The 23,015-nt window shown below is 44.4% G+C and overlaps 1 protein-coding gene and 1 long non-coding RNA gene across 2 annotated transcripts in view; one reads left to right on the top strand and one right to left on the bottom strand.

The window, feature by feature from the left end:
- LOC111954480 (protein AF-9) overlaps positions 1–23,015 on the bottom strand; it is a 57,175-nt gene that overhangs the window by 18,136 nt on the left and 16,024 nt on the right. Inside the window, exons 3-6 of the mRNA XM_023974259.2 lie at positions 3,353–3,435; positions 2,892–3,035; positions 1,999–2,037; positions 789–935 (exon numbers count right to left, since the gene is read on the bottom strand). Coding sequence (XP_023830027.1) covers positions 789–935; positions 1,999–2,037; positions 2,892–3,035; positions 3,353–3,435 — 413 coding nt within the window. The remainder of the gene's footprint in view (positions 1–788; positions 936–1,998; positions 2,038–2,891; positions 3,036–3,352; positions 3,436–23,015) is intronic.
- Positions 12,796–14,382, top strand: LOC139029462 (uncharacterized). The gene is made up of 4 exons (XR_011481781.1): positions 12,796–13,077; positions 13,204–13,310; positions 13,725–13,795; positions 13,990–14,382. It is a non-coding gene; the product is annotated as an uncharacterized lncRNA (long non-coding RNA).

Genomic DNA, 23,015 nt, shown 5'->3' on the forward strand with positions numbered 1-23,015 from the left:
GGTCCTGGAGTGGCCTAGCCAGTCTCCAGACCTGAACCCAATAGAAAATATTTGGAGGGAGCTGAAAGTCTGTATTGCCCAGCGACAGCCCCGAAACTGAAGGATCTGGAGAAGGTCTGTATGGAGGAGTGGGCCAAAATCCCTGCTGCAGTGTGGCAAACCTGGTCAAGAACTACAGGAAACGTATGATCTCTGTAATTGCAAACAAAGGTTTATGTACCAAATATTAAGTTCTGCTTTTCTGATTGTATCAAATACTTATTGTCATGCATAAAATGCAAAATTAATTACTTAAAAATCATACAATGTGATTTTAGGTTTAGATTCCGTCTCTCACAGTTGAGGTGTACCTATGATAAAAATTACAGACCTCTACATGCTTTGTAAGTAGGAAAACCTGCAAAATCGGCAGTGTATCAAATACTTGTTCTCCCCACTGTACATGTCGTTTCTATCCATGATTCTAAAATTGGTTCTCTGAGACTGCTAGAGAACAATTGTATCACAATGAAACACTGATACGTACCAAATTTCAACAGGCTTTAAAACTAGTGACTTCTTTATACTGCCTAATGGATACATTATGGCCGTTGCTATAACCGCTATCAGTAGCATACCTTGCATAAGCCCAAGTCGAGCATCTCTTGAAAATCCACAGACTTCAAATACCCTCAACATCTTTGAACCTAGCCAACTATGCAGGGATTAAGCTGGGGGAGACTTCGAAGAAGTGGGAATTTTTGGGGAAGAGAGGGAGGACGGGGAGACCGTCTAGCCCCGGGCTGTACCTGGAGACCGCCACTGACTTTTGACCCCGGGAAGGCCTTGCTCTTCTTCGCATCAGACAATGTCAATGTCAGGGAGCTGCTGGGGAGGGTGGGCAGCTTGAGATGCTGGCCGAACAGAGATGTGGAGCCCTCCTGCATTACCATCACCTGGAAGTAAAATGGGGTCATTAAACCGATGCCTTCATCCGAAGTGACTTATAGATCATAGGTGACACCCATTTCAATATATAAAATGTAGCAGATGTGGGAATCAAACCTACAACAGAACCAACATAACGGTAAAGACAATAAAACACCACAATGAAAAAAGACATTAACAGAATTATATTGTCTTGATCAGCATGTGTAAAACTGAGTTTTGTATCTTATTGTGCGCTCAGTCTGGGAGTGAAGAGCTTTATGAATCGAAAGTACTGCATCAATTGGACAGTTTCTTATTTCCTGCTTATAATAGTGGATTCTGTGTGAAACTTAAGACCGCTTTAGTTTGGACAAAAACTTAAGCGAGGCAAACGTATTATCGTAGCGGTCTTGCCGATCCCAAGAGCAGTAAACTTAACATTCGAGCACTTAACACTGCACGTTACTCCTGGAGTCCCTCACAGACTGTCATCGCTTTGCATGGAATGACAGTGAGCACGCGAAGAAAAGACAACACAGCTGCTTCACTGTGGGTCTAAATTTGAGGGTGCGTCCGTTTGCGGTGTCACTTCAACATAGCAACCGAGGGAAGAATGAATGTTTCATGTCTTGCCTAGCAGCAAGAGGTTAACAAAGGGTTAAAGCTCCACTGAGAACACGCGGACTGTTTCTCGGAAGCTCCAGTGCCCTGCAGTTGAAATGAGCTGCTGTGAGTCAGCACCAAAACAACTTAGTAAGCATTTCCTTTCATACAACTTTCCCCACCTTCCGGTCTTTCCATTACCCTTTCTCCAATAGAAGAGGGGGACAATAGATCAAGGCACGGGGTGGGTTCCGCCTTTACAATGGCAGAGGAAACACTGGGTCAACAACATGCGGAAAGTCTCAGAAATAATAGAAGCTCATCCAACTGTGCGTATTGGATACAGGTCCCACATTTTACTGTGAGTCATGCTTAGAAGTCTATATTGCCATAGTGAGAGAGTCATAGCATTGGGGAAGCTACAATGTCAACACATTTTTATGTAAATGTTTCAATTTGAAGAGAACGCTAGTTCACATGTCTTACTTTAGAGTCTTCCAAACTTCTTTTGTTAGGATCCCGTTCCTGTGGACACACAAAAAGCATGTCAGTGTACACACAGCAATCAGCTGTATTGGAGAAGGCCTGAAAACATCCAGTGGGCTGAAGAAATGTGCCTGACAAACCAGTCTCTCAATTAAACCACATCACATTCAGTGCACATCTGTTGCCAATCGTATTCATTTCCTCTGAAAAGGCATCCAATCTACGTTAAGGTGCACGGTGTTGTGCGCACAGCCATAAAGCATTGGTGTGTTACTGGAATGAGCATGGCAGGGGGGCCTGCTAAAAATAAAAACACACCCCTGATCTTGTAAATTCCATAAGTTCCTGAAGATATTGTGCACTGAAATAATTAAGAAATCTATTCCAAAATTGACACTCCTATGTGGGCACACAAGGCTTTCTGGAGGTCACTGGGAAGAAAGAATAAACGTGTGTATAAACAAAAAAGCACTTCGTTCCAGTCAAAAAACATGACAGAGAGAGTGGTTTGCCTGCAAATGGCTGACCTGATACGTCCTTTTTCCTGCCAATGGCAGGTCTGATGTGTGACCGACATGGATGATACCTAGTTGCCAGCAAGGTCAAGGTTGTTTTTTAAAAGAGCTACTCATTGGTCTTATTCAACTTCTGAATTGTCATTTAAATCATTTACCTCTCCAGAGTGGTGTTTATCTCAACAGCCTTAAGCATGGGTGGCCATACTGAATATTCAGGGCTTTGCTCCAGCCCTGGTCCTGATGATTACCTCAATCAGGTGTTCAAGCAGGGATGGAGCAAGCCTGTATATCCAGTATGGCTACCCATGCTTAAGGCTAATAGGACAAACACCTGCTATTGAGATGTTCCTCCCCCACCCTCCAGTCTTGTCGTACCCCGCCGGCTTTGAGCAGCTTCCTGCGGAACTCCTCCGTGGGGTTGTTGAAGGTGAGCTTCTCGCAGCGCAGGTGATTGACAGGCGGGTGGCCGTCCAGGTGTAGGAACAGGTCGTAGTCGAAGCGCACTTTCTTAGGTTCTTCCTGTGAAGAAAAGTGGGACATCCGTAGGAACAAAAGAAAGGAGTGAAGTCAGTTGCGTACTAAAGTCCAAAATGGTAAACATTCATACAAAAAGGCAAAGTTGTTAACCATATGGAATTCATAAAGATTAACATCTGCACTGACCACATTAAATGTGACATTTTTCAAAAGCACAACATAGATTATTTAAAAATGACCAACGTGGGATGATCATGGTCACCAATGGTACATAAATCTGTACCAATGGTACATAAGCCGTATGTTCACAGCTTGGGATCGTTAGTAAGCAATACGCGTCAAAACCTTGTTAAATGTACCTTATTTCTGAAGTAAACTTCAATGGGCAAGATGAAGCCTGCGTATCCAGACTCCTCCACTTTATAGGGGGGATCCTTACACACTGAAACGAAGGGGAGAAAAATCTGCTTTTCACTCAACGCAGGCGTCACTTGTAAAGGTGTGACGTGTCCTATGTAACAAATGCCAGTGTGTGCATAGAGTCCCTCAAGGATATATCAAATATCTGGGGAGCCGTGTGTCCCTGTGTGCTCGCTTCTCACCGATCTTCCACTGTTTCTAATGTGTCTGTCAATAAAGCCTTGAATAGGAAAGGGAGTGATTCTCCCCTCTCCTTTAATAAAAAAGGTCATGTGAATGTGACAACAGCACCAAGTCTCAAGGTAGCAGTTCATTTCATAGCATGGCTCTAATATAATTAGGTATTTTACCATGCATATTCATCAAGGCTACCTTAAGATTACAAACAGAAAGCCCTTTGTGTGTGTGTGTGTACAAGACATTGGCACTAATGGGAATTGGAATCTGTTGCTGCCAGCCAGCAGCACTTGCTTACAACTCAACACTGCCAGTGCCAAGACACTACATGAAATGCAGCGCTCTCTCATGGGATCTCATTATAAAACATGAAGACAATTTCCGCCAATAATCTGACGCAACGTCGATACCAGAAACCCTGGGTTTATATTAGATACAAATACACATCCCAAAGACTTGGATCCATCCAGCAGCACACCACGACACACTTAGTTCCCATCAGGCTGATCAGGACAAACAACCTGCGCTTCAGGTCAGGTGACCCTCTCAGACACCCGTTTGTCATTCTCTACATCCCAGGGGGCTTTGCAGCAAGACTGCCAGCTAGTCTGCATGTGTATATGTATTTACTGATAGTAGTTTCTCTTCAATTTGCCTTTCAGCTCCATTTCAATTATTTTCGCTTTTGTTAGTCTTTACAGATTAGTATGAGTAGCATAACCATAGCCAGTACAGATTGGACATTTACTTAGTGCTTTATCAATGTACAATGGGCTCCATTGCCCATTTCATCTCATTTGGAGGGGTAAGTACACTATATTTTATTTAACTAGGCAAGTCAGTTAAGAACAAATTCTTATTTACAATATCCAGCCTACCAAAAGGCCTCCTGCGGGGACGGGGCTGGGATATTTAAAAAATAATAATATAGGACAACACACACATCACGACGAGACAACACTACATAAAGAGAGACCTAAGACAACATATCAAGGTAGCAACACAGCATGGTAGCAGCACAAAACGTCGTACAAACATTATTGGGCACAGACAACAGCAAAGGGCAAGAAGGTCGAGATAACGATAAATCCCGCGAAGCAGCCACGACTGTCAGTAAGAGTGTCCATGATTGAGTCTTTGAATGAAGAGATTGAGATCAAACTGATCAAACTGAGTGTTTGTTGCAGCTCGTTCCAGTCGCTAGCTGCAGCGAACTGAAAAGACGAGCAACCCAGGGATGTGTGTGCTTTGGGGACCTTTAACAGAATGTGACTGGCAGAACGGGTGTTGTATGTGGAGGATGAGAGCTGCAGTAGATGTCTCAGATAGGGGGGAGTGAGGCCTAAGAGGGTTTTATAAATAATCATCAACCAGTGGGTCTTGCGACAGGTAGACAGAGATGACCAGCGTACAGAAGAGTATAGAGTGTAGTGATGTGTCCTATAAGGAGCATTGGTGGCAAATCTGATTGCCGAATGGTAAAGAACATCTAACCGCTCGAGAGCACCCTTACCTGCTAATCTATAAATTACGTTTCCGTAATCTAGCATGGGTAGGATGGTCATCTGAATCAGGTTTAGTTTGGCAGCTGGGGTGGAAGAGGAGCGATTACAATAGAGAAAACCAAGTCTAGATTTAACTTCAGCCTGCAGCTTTGATATGTGCTGAGAGAAGGACAGTGTACCGTCTAGCCATACTCTCAAGTACTTGTATGAGGTGACTACCTCAAGCTCTAAACCCTCAGGAGGTAGTAAATCACACCTGTGGGGAGAGGGGCATTCTTCTTACCAAACCACATGACCTTTGTTTTGGAGGTGTTCAGAACAAGGTTAAGGGCAGAGAAAGCTTGTTGGACACTAGGAAAGATTTGTTGTAGAGCGTTTAATAATCCGGGGAGGGGCCAGCTAAGTATAAGACTATCTGCATATAAATGGATTCCTATTGCCTGAGCAATGTTGTTGAAGTAAACTGACAAGAGTGTGGGGCCTAGGATCAAACCTTGGGGTACGCCCTTGGTGACAGGCGGTGGCTGAGACAGCAGATGTGCAGTGTATAAAGTCAGAACTCTTTGAGAGCGGTAGTTATCAAACCAGGCCAAAGACCCCTCAGAGACATCAATACTCCTTAGCCGGCCCACAAGAATGGAATGGTCTACCGTCTCAAAAGCTTTGGCCAAGTCAATAAAAATAGCAGCACAACATTGCTTAGAATCAAGGGCAATGGTGACATCATTGAGGACCATTAAGGTTGCTGTGACATCCATAACCTGAGCGGAAACCAGATTGCATACCAGAGAGAATACCATTAGACATCAAGAAAACCAGTCAGTTGATTATTTTTCCAACTAGTTTGATAAAAAAGGGCAAAAATAAAAAATAAGCCTATAACAGTTAGGATCAACTTGATCTCCCCTTTAAAAATAAAGGATGAACCGTGGCTGCCTTCCAAGCAATGGAAACCTCCCCAGAAAGGAGAGACAGGTTAAAAACGGTCAGAGATCGGCTTGGTGATGATACGGGCAGCAACCTTAAGAACCTAAACCCAGATGTTTTTTGGGGGTCAAGTTTAAGGTGCTAAAGGAGCTCCTCGGACTAGTGACCACCTGCAAGGAGAAACTTTGTAGCGGGGCAGGGGGAAAAGAGGAGAATCGGGGCTAGTTGCATTAGAAGGGGTGGGAGATGAAGAAATGTTGGACAGGCAAGGCTGTGTCAAATAGGAATCCTGACTTAATGAAGTTGTGATTAAAGAGCTCAGCCATGTGCTTATTGTAAGTAACAATCACATCATCAACATTAAGGGACATGGGCAGCTGTGAGGAGGGTTTATTCTCCAGGTCTTTAACTGTTTTCCAGAACTTCTTGGGGTTAGACCCACAGAAAGAAAACTGCTCCTAAAAGTAACTAACTTTGGCCCTCCGGATAGCCTGAGTGCACTTATTTCTCATTTGCCTGAACGAGAGCCAGTCAGTATGCGCATGCTGAGCGTTTCGCCAAATGCAATTCTTCAGGTGGAGTAACTCTGCAAGATCACAGTCGAACCAGGGGCTGAACCTGTTTTTAATTCTCATTTTCTTTATGGGGGCATGTTTGTTAACAATACCACTGAAAATATCAAAAAAGAAGTTCCAGGGGTCTTCGTCAGAGCTTCGTCAAGCTGATTCTATACCATTTTACAGAGGCCAGTTCATGAAGGAAGGCTTGCTCATTAAAGTTTTTTAGCAAGCGTCTATGACAAAATCAGGACAGGTCGTTTCACTGAGCCATTACGAACACAGGCTGTAAAACAGTGATCACTAAGGTCATTACAGGAAACAGACTATTACCCATCAGGATTATTTCTAAGGATAACGTTGAGGAGAGTAGTCTTTTCTGGGTGGTTGGAGTCATACCTTGTGGGATTGGTAATAATCTGAGAAATATTTAGGGTGTCCCATTGCTATAGGACTTGGTCAGGTGGTTTAATTAGTGTAGTGTTAGCTGGCTACATAGTTGTCTTTGCTATCTTTGTATCTAAGATAATTGTGTAGCTTAGAGTTGGTTTGAGTAATTATTCGGTTAACTAGCCAGCTATTTTCGTCCACCGCCCTGCGCTGCCGTCTCCTACCTAGTCAACACTGCTAGCTAACACTCCCTAGTTAGCCACAACTTCTACCGAATAGCAGCACTGTAGAAACTCACACTACAACTTACATTACAACGGAACGACTTGATTAGCTTAGTGTTAGCTAGCTACATAGTTGTCTTTGCTGTCCTTGTATCCAGATAATTGTGTAGTTTTTGAGAAATTGTCGAGGTTACCTAGCCAGCTACACGTTCAAACAAAGTCAACAACGCAGCCACTGCTAGCCAGCCTACTTCACCGCCAGCAGTACTATATCATTTTAGTCAATAAGATTTTATTTTATTTTTGCAACGTAAACTTAACTTCCTGAACACAGTGTAGTCCACTTGTCATTCTATCTCCTTTGCATTAGCGTAGCTCTTCTGTAGCCTGTCAACTATGTGTCTGTCTATCCCTCTTCTCTCCTCTCTGCACAGACCATACAACGCTTCACACGCGTGGCCGCCGCCATTCTAACCTGGTGGTTCCAGCGCGCACGACCCACGTGGAGTTCCAGGTCTCCGGCAGCCTCTGGAACTGCCGATCTGCAGCCAACAAGGCAGAGTTCATCTCAGCCTATGCGTCCCTCCAGTCCCTCGACTTTGGCACTGACGGAAACATGGATTACCACTGACAACACTGCTACTCTACTGCTCTCGCCTCGTCTGCCCACGTGTTCTCGCACACCCCCGAGAGCTTCTGGTCAGCGGGGCGGTGGCACTGGATCCTCATCTCTCCCAAGTGGACATTCTCTCTTTCTCCCCTGACCCATCTGTCTATCGCCTCCTTTGAATTCCATGCTGTCACAGTTACCAGCCCTTTCAAGCTTAACATCCTTATCATTTATCGCCCTCAGGTTCCCTTGGAGAGTTCATCAATGAGCTTGACGCCCTGATAAGCTCCTTTCCTGAGGATGGCTCACCTCTCACAGTCCTGGGTGACTTTAACCTCCCCACGTCTACCTTTGACTCATTCCTCTCTGCCTCCTTCTTTCCACTCTCTCCTCTTTTGACCTCACCCTCTCACCTTCCCCCCCTACTCACAAGGCAGGCAATACGCTTGACCTCATCTTTACTAGATGCTGTTCTTCCACTAATCTCACTGCAACTCCCTCCAAGTCTCCGACCACTACCTTGTATCCTTTCCCTCTCGCTCTCATCTAACACTTCCCACACTGCCCCTACTCGGATGGTATCGCGCCGTCCCACCCTTCGCTCTCTCCCCCGCTACTCTCTCCTCTTCCATCCTATCATCTCTTCCCTCTGCTCAAACCTTCTCCAACCTATCTCTTGATTCTGCCTCCTCAACCCTCCTCTCCTCCCTTTCTGCATCCTTTGACTCTCTATGTCCCCTATCCTCCAGGCCGGCTCGGCTCCCCTCCTGCTCCGTGGCTCGACGACTCACTGCGAGCTCACAGAACAGGGCTCCGTGCAGCCGAGCGGAAATGGAGGAAAACACGCCTCCCTGCGGACCTGGCATCCTTTCACTCCCTCCTCTCTACTTTCTCCTCTTCTGTCTCTGCTGCTAAAGCCACTTTCTACCACTCTAAATTCCAAGCATCTGCCTCTAACCCTAGGAAGCTCTTTGCCACCTTCTCCTCCCTCCTGAATCCTCCTCCCCCTCCTCCCCCTCCTCCTCTCTGCAGATGACTTCGTCAACCATTTTGAAAAGAAGGTCGACGACATCCGATCCTCGTTTGCTAAGTCAAACGACACCGCTGGTTCTGCTCACTGCCCTACCCTGTGCTTTGACCTCTTTCTCCCCTCTCTCTCCAGATGAAATCTCGCGTCTTGTGGACGGCCGGCCGCCCAACAACCTGCCCGCTTGACCCTATCCCCTCCTCTCTTCTCCAGACCATTTCCGGAGACCTTCTCCCTTACCTCACCTCGCTCATCCAACTCATCCTTGACCGCTGGCTACGTCCCTTCCGTCTTCAAGAGAGCGAGAGTTGCACCCTTCTGAAAAACCTACACTCGATCCCTCCGATGTCAACAACTACAGACCAGTATCCCTTCTTTCTTTTCTCTCCAAAACTCTTGAACGTGCCGTCCTTGGCCAGCTCTCCTGCTATCTCTCTCAGAATGACCTTCTTGATCCAAATCAGTCAGGTTTCAAGACTAGTCATTCAACTGAGACTGCTCTTCTCTGTGTCACGGAGGCGCTCCGCACTGCTAAAGCTAACTCTCTCTCCTCTGCTCTCATCCTTCTAGACCTATCGGCTGCCTTCGATACTGTGAACCATCAGATCCTCCTCTCCACCCTCTCCGAGCTGGGCATCTCCGGCGCGGCCCACGCTTGGATTGCGTCCTACCTGACAGGTCGCTCCTACCAGGTGGCGTGGCGAGAATCTGTCTCCGCACCACGTGCTCTCACCACTGGTGTCCCCAGGGTCTGTTCTAGGCCCTCTCCTATTCTCGCTATACACCAAGTCACTTGGCTCTGTCATATCCTCACATGGCCTCTCCTATCATTGCTATGCAGACGACACACAATTAATCTTCTCCTTTCCCCCCTCTGATAACCAGGTGGCGAATCGCATCTCTGCATGTCTGGCAGACATATAGTGTGGATGACGGATCACCACCTCAAGCTGAACCTCGGCAAGACGGAGCTGCTCTTCCTCCGGGGAAGGACTGCCCGTTCCATGATCTCGCCACACCGGTTGACAACTCCATTGTGTCCTCCTCCCAGAGCGCTAAGAACCTTGGCGTGATCCTGGACAACACCCTGACGTTCTCAACTCACATCAAGGCGGTGACCGGTTCCTGTAGGTTATGCTCTACAACATTCGCAGAGTAGACCTGCCTCACCACACGGAAGCGACGAGGTCCTAATCCAGGCACTTGTCATCTCCCGTCTGGATTATTGCAACTCGCTGTTGGCTGGGCTCCCTGCCTGTGCCATTAAAACCTCAACACTCATCCGAGAACGCCGCAGCCCGTCTGGTGTTCAACCTTCCCAAGTTCTCTCACGTCACCCCGCCCCCGCTCCTCCCACTGGCTTCCAGTTGAAGCTCGCATCCGCTACAAGACCATGGTGCTTGCCTACGGAGCTGTGAGGGGACCGGCACCCGTACCTTCAGGCTCTGATCAGGCCCTACACCCAAACAAGGGCACTGCGTTCATCCACCTCTGGCCTGCTCGCCTCCCTACCTCTGAGGAAGTACAGTTCCCGCTCAGCCCAGTCAAAACTGTTCGCTGCTCTGGCACCCCAATGGTGGAACAACTCCCTCACGACGCCAGGTCAGCGGAGTCAATCACCACCTTCCGAGCACTGAAACCCCACCTCTTTAAGGAATACCTAGGATAAAGTAATCCTCCTAACCCCACCCCTCCCCCTTAAAAGAGTTAGATGCACTATTGTAAAGTGGTTGTTCCACTGGATTTCATAAGGTGAATGCACCAATTTGTAAGTCGCTCTGGATAAGAGCGTCTGCTAAATGACTTAAATGTAAATGTAATGTAAATGTTTAAGAATGTCTCAGTTTAGATCACCTAGCAGGACAAATTCAGAGTTAGTGTAAGGGGCCAGGAGAGGGCTTAGGGCAGGTAGGATACAGGTCGGTGCTGATGAAGGACGATAGCACCCAGCAACAGTCAACAAAGAGCTATTTGAAAGTTTAATGCTTAAAACCAGCAAATCAAATTGTTTGGGGACAGACTTGGAGACAACCGAGCACTGAAGTTTATCCTTGGTAAAGATTGCCACTCTCCCACCTTTGGAAGATCTGTCTTGCCGAAAAAGGTTATAACCAGAAAGGGTTAACATCAGTATTCAAACCGCTCTTCCTTAACCACGTCTCAGAAATGACTACACATTTGGATTGGAGCTGTGAACACACACTTTAATTTGATCCATTCTAGGTAATAAGCTTCTAGTGTTAACATGCAGAAAACCCAGGCTTTTACGAGAGCAGAAATCAGTGAAGCAGATATCAGAGCACAAATCAGAATTGGGGCTAGCAACAGTAGATGGGCCAGGGTAAACATGCACATTTCCAGATATCATCAGCAGTAATACAATCAAGGCACAGCAGAGGACAAGGAGAGCTCTGCAGTGTTGATTTATTACATTTGAATGTGCATTAGATGGCAACAAGATCATATTGTACAGCAATTTCATCAGGTAACATGAATACAAAACCAGCGAGAGGTGGTTAGATTAGGATGGGAGGCCAAAAGTCTGTGTAACCAATAGAGAGTCAGAGTCCTGAGTGTGGGAACAAAGTCTGTCCCACGGTTGGGTAAACAAGAAAGTTCATAGTCAGCAAAGCATGCAGGAGTCATGAGGCAAATAGCAAAATGCACAAGAAAAATATATACAGTGGTTCCTCCTTTAAAAAAAGTCACGTCATACTGCGGCACACCATGCGTGCTACTGCAGCATTCTGTGGCGCGTCATTTAATTCTCAGCTATTTCTGTAAGTTATTGCTAGTTTGACCACCAGAGGGCATCTTTGAGAACCATTTGATGGTATTTCGTATTGTCATTACCAGAGAATTTCAAACCTTTTTTGTAATAACATAGTATACGGGATTGATTAAGAAATTTGGCTTAATTAATTTGATTAATATTATAGCGTTTCAAATCGGTGACGTCACTTGTTCTGAGACCTTGAAGTAGTTGTTCCCCTTGCTCTGCAAGGGCCGTGGCTTTTGGGGAGCGATGGGTAACGATGCTTCGAAGGTGGCTGTTGTCTATATGTGCAGAGGGTCCCTGGTTCGAGCCCAGGTAGGGGCGAGGAGGAACGGAAGCAAAACTGTTACACGGGCACCATTTTAAATCAAGAGAGTCTCCTCTTTGTAATTATGTAAGTCTGGGCAGCGACCTTATTTGTCATCGATCGCGAAACCATAAAGTCAGAAGTTTTGCATTTTTCCCCTACTTTTTTATTATGCAGACATAATTACAGCTGACACCAGAGGTGCGGATGTTTACTTTCTACACAAGTTGTTTTTTCCCCCCAGTTTCGTCCGATGAACAGATTGTGGTAAAATAAAAAGGGATACATTTTTAATGGAATTCTAAGCATCACTCCAGTCAAAACAGGCTATGCGAACGTTTGATTCCATTAATTTGCTATGGGCTCGCGCTGGTGTTCAGCACTATAGATAGCCAGAGCGAATTTACAAAAGCACCCGAATGTCCATTGAGAAAGCACAACGACTATACCATTTAGCTAAGCTAAGAATGACAAGAATAATCAAGTCAATAAACATTGGATAGTTAGATAACTATAGGCTAATATACTGGCAAGTTTGATGTATAACTGCTAACGTTAGGTAGCATACATAGCATATAATTACAACAGTATATACACACACACACACACACACACCGGTATGTGGTTCGTAAGGACAGCGTAGCTAACAAATTGTCAGCCAACATAACGTGTAAGGTAACTTATCTGAAAAGTCATTACTTTATTACATTGAGTAAGTAGCAAGCTACCCTTGGTCGTTTGGGCAAATCTGGTCTGTGATAGGAGGGGGGGGTTTTCACACCTAGCTCGGCTATTAGACTATTCTTTAGTAAAGGTTGAATAGTCTAAAGTTCAGCTATTAGCCCCTCCTCCCCAACTTGCAACAAATCTCATTACTTTCCCTCTTCCACGCGGCATTATTCTGCTGCTGACTGGCTCGCTTGTGGGCATGCTGGCAGAATATGGCAGCATCTTCGGTTGTGCGTCAAGAATTCTGCATAAGGTAGCACGTTTGTATGAAGGTGTGGTTATTCACAGGCAAATTGTTATATGCTATGGAGGTACATGTGTCTTTTTGTCGAGAGCAAAAACGTTTTTATTATTTTCAATCAAAAATAATTGTTCTGAAAGCAACTTTTTTCCGACAAAGGAAGTCATAGCAGACGCCTAGGAAGAAGGACTCTGGTAAGCAGCACTGGGCTGTACTGACGTATCCTGAAAATGACATCTGCTGCTTTAGATTGAACGGTCATCTCTCAGTTATTGTTTTCATATCTATAATTTAAAAAAAGCTGTTTTCTTTACTTTCAGAGAGCAAGCTGACCAAGGGGTCGAACATGTAGATATTGCCAGATGTTCACTGTCCGAAGAACATGCCGTGGAAGCTTTATTGCTGGCAAAAGTGTCTAGAACCAGAGGTAACTGTTCTGTGTTCTTTTTCTCCATCTCTGCCTGTCTTGTTGTACATGGAACCTGTCTCACATGCATTAAACAACCCTTAAGATGTCAGCTGCTAATTTTCACCACATAAACACAGCCATTTTCACTGGACTATCTGTTGCTGCCAAGTCATGATTTCCCTGGGGGTTAGCCTTGCAATAACCAAGTGGTGAGACACATAGCCCTCTATATTTAAATGTTTCAGGTACACTCCGATAGGTGTCGGCGTCACATACAGTATCTTCTATTGACATTATCTTCTATTGTTTGTCCTCATGTGTCTGTTTTTCAGCATAAAGTACTCTGTAACCACTTAGTGTGGACACCAGGTGAGACCACACACACATAGTCTCTCTTCTTCACTTCATCCCTCTCCCCCCTAAATCCTCTAGGTTTTATCAGCTGTTTTGGTGAACCCCTCCCGCATCTGAACTGGCTGACAGAGGGCACAGCATGATCATAGGTGAGATGTCACTTGGTCGGGTCAACAGGAAGTATTATTGAAGAGATGCTTTACATAGAAATACAGACAGAGATGTGGTAGTCCCAGAGTTAATGATTCAAGGTCAGTTTTGCATTTCACCTCCTGATTTAAGATGACTGACCGTGTTACAATAAAAAAAAAACAAGGCTTAAATCATGCTCTCTCGTCTGCAGGTATGTTTTGATGTGAGAGAGGAAGCCAGTCCCGTCATCGCCACCTCACCCGCTCTTAAGATAACCAGCCTTGGGCCCCCAGTTGGCCCGAAGGTTAGGAGACACCGCAATTGTGATGAACTGAGAGAATATTAGGGTAGCACTAATTCATAAACCATATGCTGTCTGCCGCTGTTCTTACCTCTTTCCCTTTCTGTCTTCTACCCCTCTCTCCCCACCTCGTCTTTGTTCCTCGTTTTATAATGTACACCATATGTGCATTGAAGTACAGATTGAACTTGTATTTATAATATTACAATTATCAGAATTCTAATGCATTTATGTATTTATAACACCTGGATAATGAACCTGGATAATGATATAGGACTTCAATAAAGCGTTTCACATTGTCCACTGGTTGAAATGAAGTATCTCATTGAAATACTATCCTGTGTCCTCAGATTAATGCAGATGAAGAGAGTTTGATATGCATTGTTTTTCTCTCTGTATATATGAATTACAAATCAATTATGTTTCTAGTCTATTGCATAGTTACAATGTGTAATCATTGATGTCCCAGGAGCGATAAACACTGTTGAAGTGTATAATTGTAATACATACATGCAGACACAGCATCATTCAAATAATGGAGTTTGATATGACTGAAAAAGAATGTCTCAGATTCATACCTGAACCGCACCTTTATTTGCCAAGGAAGAGTACATGATCAGTGAACATATTCAATGTACAGGCTACAATGTTGGAATCTCACAAGTGGTAATAACTACAGTACATGTGTATATAGGACTTGCATCCTTGGCACAATAAAGTTATTATATTCTACTCTGTCCATAGGCTTCATTAATGCCATTCAGACTTGAAGTTGATACAACTATGATAGCTGAGGTTCATAGATTGGTATGAATATTAGTTTTAGGGTCCATACACAGACCGGCTATATACTGTAGTAAGCTACACATTCATAGGCATACAGTTATTTTTATCCTCCACTACACAATAAGCAAGTAAATAGTTAGCTAGCTATGTTACTTCAGCTGCATTGCAAGGCAAGCTTACACAACTGTACATTCAATTTTCAGTAAATACTTTAGCTCGCTAGATTCTTTACATTCACTGTTTCACAAGACGACAGCCTGGTTTGTGCTTCTCTGGAGTCCCTAAAACATTAAACATTAAACACAAATTACAAATCCATTCTCCTAACACTAGCTAATGTTAGCTAGTCAGATAACTTGCTAAATAGCGATTTTTGTAAATTAACTTTGACAAAAAAATATGTACAAACGTTTGTCTCTATATTTAACATATACTGTACCTCTCAATTGTAAATGTTTTGCTTGACTCGTTATAACAACTTACATCTGGTTCCACCGTAATGTTTTGTCAGCCATCTTTGTTGAAGAACGCCAAAAGGCAAGGGTGGCTCGTGTCAAAATTTGTCATTGGAACCACTCGATATGATTGGTCATATAAAAACCTTGGGACCCAAATGCATAATGAGTGCTCTAACTCTCCCCTGTGGTGGTCTGGAGCAATGAAGCCGTGATGATGGGTACCTCTAAGTCCAAGCTCGCAACTTTTAAAAGGAGGAACCACTGTTTTTTATATATATATTTATATATATTGGGCTTGCCATTGTCAGTTCAGTCAAACTGTCAAGGTCAGACAATAGTCTACTAAAGGCAGTAAAATGGCAGGGCACAGCATGAAATGGACAACCAACAAGGAAAAACCAAAACAGGGGTTTTAAAAATGACTGGATTCTCCACCAGTGTTTGCCAACCATTCAAATGTGCCAAATCCCATAGAAAACCAGACAAAATGTAAATATAAAAACATTGTCAGAATGGCAAAAACAGCACTCGTCCCCTAAAGAGTCTTGGCTGGAAGTAGCCTAGAAACAGAAAGCTAAGGAGCCAAACTGCAGTGACAGACAGGAAGCCAGTTGCTCACATTACACCAGCTCCGAATGACTGACTGCTCGGATGGCTAGACAGAGGTCGACCTCACCGCTGGGGTACGGGGGTCGACCTCACCGCTGGGGTACGTGCTACCCCATAACCAAATAAAAACGACGCAAATATTGTCGGTTATGATTAATTGCGCAGTCAGGTCAGATTCAATTACATGCGGCTAAAAGATTCCATTCCCAGTAACCAACTGGCCTTATTTATGTAGAACCTGGGTTGACAAGATGAGCTACACCACCCAGAAACAGTGTAGGATAGTCTTGAGCAATTTTCTTCTTTTAGCCTCCAGCTCCTTTTCCTGTGTGGGTGTGAAGCAAGTGAAGAAGCAGGTGTGTGGACCTGTGAGACCGTCTGGAGGGTGGTTCCTCGGAGGGTTAGCTAGCGTCAAACACCTGGTCTACCTCCCACAGGGTCTCCCTCATTGCCGAGGCAGAATCTCCCCAATCATTTAACACAGCAAAGCTCAACAATCCATCCACCTGTCTTGAAATCCCCTACAGCCATTGGATGCTGTAATTTACATTTTATGGATCAATCAACCAATGAACAGCCTGCCTATTGTATTGCAGCAGTTGGGGTTTCCAACATGTCGAATCAAACCACTCACTCTATAGGCTTTGTTAAATCACCACAACCAATGTTTTGAAACTATTTCATCAACTAACTTATCATCCACTAAAAAAGTATTACAGCTCAAACACACAACGACAACGAACCGCTAAAAGCAGCAGGTGGCCGTCCTATCGCTTGATGTACTTGGCCTTCCGTTATGGTGTACTTGCTCTCGAAACCTAAATCAGTAGACATCAGTATTTCAATGCAGGATCCCGGTTGCATGGTAAGTCTCATGTGGCAACTAAACTGGACAGCAACCTGTGCAATGTAGATCTCCATTATAAGCAGTGTGCTCCTACAACAAGTGACCCTAGAAGGAACTCATCAATTTGATGAGAAAGCCAATACATTGATCTACCAAGCCAATACATTGGCTATCATACCCTCTCTGTGTGCGTCACATCAGACAAGAAAGGGTGGGGGAGTTGGCTTTGCGGTACCATCTTGGCTACGTTTCCCTAGTCAAAGTTGAAAAGGTCACTGTACATGCAAAGGAGCGACTGGAAGAGCGAGGTGCACAATACACTCATTGACCTGTAACAGGAACTTTGCCAACGATTACAGCAAAGTTTTGGAAGGGAGAGCCTTTTTATTGAGCAAGCCCGAGGCACTCACTTTTTCCCTCCGCAGATCAAGCCGAGATGCCAATCATAGAACAATGCATTTGTCCTTTCCCCAGAGACTGAGTTGTAATGAGCCAGAGTTGGATGACAGAACTGAACTGTAAAAGAAAAAGGTTGGAAAAATAAAATCGTCAAGAAAACGTCTTGCGTCTACTTCACCAACAGCTCCTTCCTCCCACGAAATCTTTGATTTCCCTCTAAACCCCTGCCCTCCATTATTTTTTTAAACCTTTATTTAGCTAGGCAAGTCAGTTAAGAACAAATTCGTATTTTCAATGACGGCCTAAAAAGAGTGCCTTGTTCAGGGGCAGAACAACAGATTTGTACCTTGTCAGCTGGGGGATTCGAACTTGCAACCTTTTGGTTACTAGCCCAATGCTCTAACCACTAGGCTATTTGCAGCCCTTTACCTTGAATGGTGAGCGTTTATTAACTTAACGTGCCCTTACTGTATTGTACTTGGGATTAGAACCATCAATCAATTGAGTTCTAACAGATGCACTTAACATCTTTTAAGATAACTATTAGAATACAGTTTATCCACTTAAACTATGCAAGACTTTACCCTAAGGCGCTTTCAAGAGAAAATATATTTTAAAAATCTGTCAAGTCGATCGGTCAAAGCGGCTGAATAATACACTGTCAAAGACATGCTGTCAAACTCCATATGGTACATAATACGGTAAAGGAGAGCTTCTAGCTCAGACAGGGCCTCTGTCTGCCTAAGGAACAATAAAAAAAGAGAGTAGCCTCCATTGGTGGAACAGGTACATGCTGGTAAAATTCCATTTCAAGCTTTATTCAACAATGATAAAGCTAACAGTTTAAAAACTCAAGTCGTTTTAAAGCTAGTCTTCAGTATGACCCTTTCAATTCGACGACATTTGGTCCGTGACTCAGCTGAAACACTGCATTATCCATGACTCAGCAGCCTTTAAACAAACATAATAGGTGCACTAATTGTGTGATGCATCGTTTAATTAGAACATCTAGATTCTAGTTTCTGAAAAAGGCCATCAAGCGACAGTGAACGATGTCCATTTTTTTATTGAAAGACCCAGCTGCGAGGTCTTGAATGACAGACCATGCTGTACTTATTTGGATCGCCATTGGCAGCAGCTACTCTTCCTGGGGTCCAAACAAGATTTAAACAATCACTACACATTTACAATACAAAGTGTATAATACCACAATATTACATTGCAATGTATGTATGCAGAAAGGTCAAGCGTCTTCCCAACTGGAAGGGATAGCACAGAAAATGTGTTTTAGATGCCTCCAAGTCAACTTTAAGGTTGTCATTCCTATGGGTCTTTTTGAACTTGCCACAAGAAACAATACTTACAACAAGTGTTGACAAAAGCTTTGTTTCACGTGGCTACAAGTTATACTTTGCTCAAAGGGTCCAAATGGTCATATGCCAAATGGTGAACTCCCACTACAGAGACAAATGAAGTTGTGAAAAGGAACACCGCTTATCTCCTGAAAACAAACTTCAGTGGCGGAACAGCGATTCGGCTTCCATCGAGACGATTTAGTAGTGGTGTGAGTTGCTCAACCTATGGAGAGTAATGATTAGACGCGCCGCAGGGGTGAGACCTCAATCCGCTAATGAACATCCTCCCTCCAACACAGGGGTCATGGTGCCCCACACAGGGTCCAGTGGGGCCCCCCCGAGGAGTGGTCACCTGCTCCTCTTTGGACTAATCGAGTTAGCAAGGGACTCAATACGCAGGGGGCCATACGCTAAGCGCTTAGGATCAGCACACACTGCAAAAAAGGTGTCATCCAGGATATCCCCTCATCAAGCAAGGGCCACGGGGTCAAACATCAGAAGGTGGAAGGTTATGGCCTTAAAAGGAGTTGACTGAAGAGTGCAGACAGAATTGGGGGGGGGGGGGCGGTGTCAGGCCTTCAAATCTGCTCATTCATTTTCATTTGGCCGAACTGCGGCCAACCTGTAATAACAAGCCATTTACAAAATCGGTTTGCCAATAATTGGTCCCAGGCATGGACTACTTAATTACCACAGCCCCAATGCTCTCCTCTCCCCGTTCGCTCCAGCCTTCTTTCTTCTGCACTATTGACCTATATGACTGGCTGCACTGCAGACTGCTGTACAAGCCCACGAGCAGCCAAAGACTGATTACAGGAAAATCTAAGCATTTTCAACCTATTTGTCTGTCCAATCAAAAAAGGGGAGGAAAGTAGAATTTCACTATTGTGATCTGAAAAGAATAGGCATTAACATTCATCTAGGACTATATCTATCATCATCATCTATGCTTGGATCAAACACCAGTGTAATTCCTCAAGCAGGCGGCTACACAAATATCTGACAGTCATCAGCATGCCAACTCTTGTCAAGTTTACCTTCTAGTTTAAGCCAGTACTGTTTAGTGTAGTTTTGTCCACTATTTCAACCACTTGATTGACTACTAGTTGTAGTTTTGACCACTACTACCAAGTGACTGGGATTCTAGTTTGTAATGAAAAGCGCTGTATAAAAATACTACCACCACCAATCCTGACCTGGCAACTCATGCGCTAATCAAAGCAATTTTAGCCAGTCATCCCCGTTTCCTTCCTGACTCTTGTCGGTGCCCAACTCTTTGTATAGGCAATTTGCTCCCGTTTGCCAATGTGGACTTTTGGATTAGTGGAGAGACACTCAAATGGCACACTCCTCAGACAAACAAGCAACGAGGAGAGGAGGGAAAACAAGAAAGAGGGGGAGAACCAGGAATGAGAGCACTTCCTTCCACAAAGCACACCTCGCCATATGGGGGGTGGGGACTCTAACACAAAGGTGTAAATCTGCCTACCACATGGGAAGACACCAAAGACAGGGAGGGGGTTGTGTCCCCGAAGCTACAGGGTGTCATGGTAGCAGCTCTCAGGGGCAGTACATGAACAATACAAACCTCGTAACCAAATCATAAACATCTGCCACTCAGATTCACTGGACGACTTCCTCAAGCATCCCTTACAGCATCAGAGTTGGTTGATTTGGACAAAAAAAATAAAATAATAATAATCGCCTGAATTGATGCGATAATGATAAGTTTATCATCAATGTGCACCACCGTTGTTTTTAAAATGAGCCTTTAAACTACTACTTTGACAGTTGTACCCATCAATTGTCCCATTAACAATAACCCATATTAGAAAACCCATTTCAATTAAAGTCTAATTTCTGTAGTAGACCTATAGGCTACTCATCGTAATGAGCGAAATCAGCAATATGCCTGCGATAAGTGATCAACATCGATCATTTTCGGTTTACCGCCCAAGCTCTACAACATCACAAGTCACTATTCTATTATAGTAAGGGCACGGTGTGAGGAGAGTATTTTAGGGGCATGATGGTTGGATCTCTCATGAGAATAGGCTGGCCTACTCCATGACTACAGCATTAGAAAGTTCCCCCTCCTGCCTTTGTTTCCCCGTGGTTCCTGCACCTATAGCCCGACCCCCCGGTTCAGAAATAGACCATTGATCTCTAGCCTAGATCTTGAAGGTGCAACTTCTAGTGCCATACACCCCTCTCCTTACCCCTACTGATCCAAAACCGCTGAATGTGAGCATACTGAATGATGATTCAGTGGCCAGGCCAACGCTGATGTAGAGGGGTGAACAGTGAACACACATCCTCATCCACCAACCACAGCTGCGAGCACTGGGCGAAAACGCTCTCCTAACACTAAGCTTAACAGTCCATGGCTGACCTCATCAAAGTAAGCCACAAACAAGAGCATTTTTTTGTTTGTTTCAAGAATAGTTTTCTAACAATATTGGAAAGACTTGTCCATTAAAAACTACGATTATTATTTCTCAAATGTTTTCAAAATCACTTAACTACCATTCACAGCAAGACAATGCATTTAGTGTGCAACACCACCAGCACGTCGTTGCGCTAACAATGGCATGTTACTGGGCAAACAGATTGGGTTAGTCAGTCTGCATGGGACCTGGACTGAACTAGGTATAGCCCCACCATGCCCCTCTTAGATGTGTGATCTCTCCCTGATGCCAGCAGCCATCCCAGGTAATTGACCATTAGGAGCGGAGATGGTAAGGAGACACATTCCTTGATCGCAAAACCCCCAACACCGACCCCATCCCCAATCAACAAAACGACAGCAAGATATTTATTAGAAACAGGGCACTCACATCCCATAATTGGCACCATACTAGGGTGATCAGTTGCTGGGTAGAATTCCATTATGGTTCTAATTAAAAGGCCATTAATGGTGGCCGCACTGACCAGTCTCACTTCCTTGCAAGGTGATTTAATTTCCTGTACAGTATTGTTTTCAGTGCACCTCACTGAGCTCCCCAGCTTGTAAAAGGTTTAAGAACACCAAATCCCCCCTCTGACATATTTTACCCAGGGCGCCTTGCTGTCAGCGCACCAGCTGGCCATCAGTCAGCAAGGCCGTTGGTGGTTGCTCCGTCACTCTCCAAGTTCAATCTGCTCCCCCAGCCGTCAAAGCACTCAGACAAGGTTGTTTCTTTCTTCAACCTCTGGCCCTCTGTTTCACCGTCCCATTGACTTCCACATGTGTCCGGTTTCTTCAAATGCAGTGGGTTTTCTACAACCACTGACCTTGGTCCTGTATGGTCCCACTGGAATAGCCGAGGCATGATGGGAGATTTCATAAATATCTTCAAAGAAAATTTGATTCTCATGAAATCTGTGCTTTTGAATGTTACAATTTCCTCTAAAATAGCCATCCATTCTGCAGCTTCCTTTCTTCTACAGGCAACTTCTTTGAAGGCTAAATTGGCATCAAGGTTAAAGGTATAGTTCACCCAAATTACAAAATGACACATCGGTTTCTTTACACTGACATCAATCCATGCTTTGGTTTTATTTCTCTGGCACAGTTTCCAAATGCTAACATTTTAGCATTTGTCATTGGACCGATATTAGCATTTTTTGCGCACCATGACCGAATCATCCGGAAGTATCTAAAATTGATTGTGAAGCTCAAAGTCCCTTAGATTACTTGAACATGAAAATAACAAGTAAACTAAAGCTAAGCATGGATTGCTGTTATACCCTGTCCATAGACTTCTTACAGGGTAAGGAAACCAATACATAATTCTGTAATTAGGGTGAACTTTCCTAAAGACATATTACATGCAAGGACAACAAAGCTATCAGGAAACGCAGACAATCACCATCGTGTGAAATGGAACAAAGCCGGTGTCGCATCACCTGTTTGTCATCGCTGCCTCCATTCAGGCCTGCTCTCTGGGGGACCCTACCTTAGGATTACCCCCAAACTCCTCTGGACCAGGAAGTATTTCCCACTCACCTTCAACTCCCTGGCCTTTCCTCATTTGGATAAAAGTCAGTCCTCCACCCGCTCTCCTCTTCAGTGACCCAGAAACCGATAAGTGGTCGCGGAGATGAAAATTGGTTAGTAGGCGAACGGAAGTGTCGTCCCCTCCTCGATAGTCACCTTTCATCGAGGATAGTCATGTGTATGGATCCTAGCCCTTCACTGACGAGTTTTGAAATCTGCCACACCCCCTTTGAAATCAGCTTTTGTTTTGTCGTCGGAGAAAAGCATGCACACATTAAAAAAACGATACGCTACTTATTGTTTTATCTATAAAATACCTTGCACAACTAATTCACTTTGTTTTTATCACATTTATTTTGGGATCCACCCCTGTAAAAAGTAATTTGCCTGATGACGCGCAAGTGGCAAAGGAGAGTCCCATTTCATACAAGCTCATTTTCATCCCTCTCCTCGATTACCTTTGACTTTTTTCAGAGAAGACGAAGGAGTTGAGCTGAAAGGCC

The sequence above is a fragment of the Salvelinus sp. IW2-2015 genome, linkage group LG3 (assembly GCF_002910315.2).
Source record: "Salvelinus sp. IW2-2015 linkage group LG3, ASM291031v2, whole genome shotgun sequence".
Classification (NCBI taxonomy): domain Eukaryota; kingdom Metazoa; phylum Chordata; class Actinopteri; order Salmoniformes; family Salmonidae; genus Salvelinus; species Salvelinus sp. IW2-2015.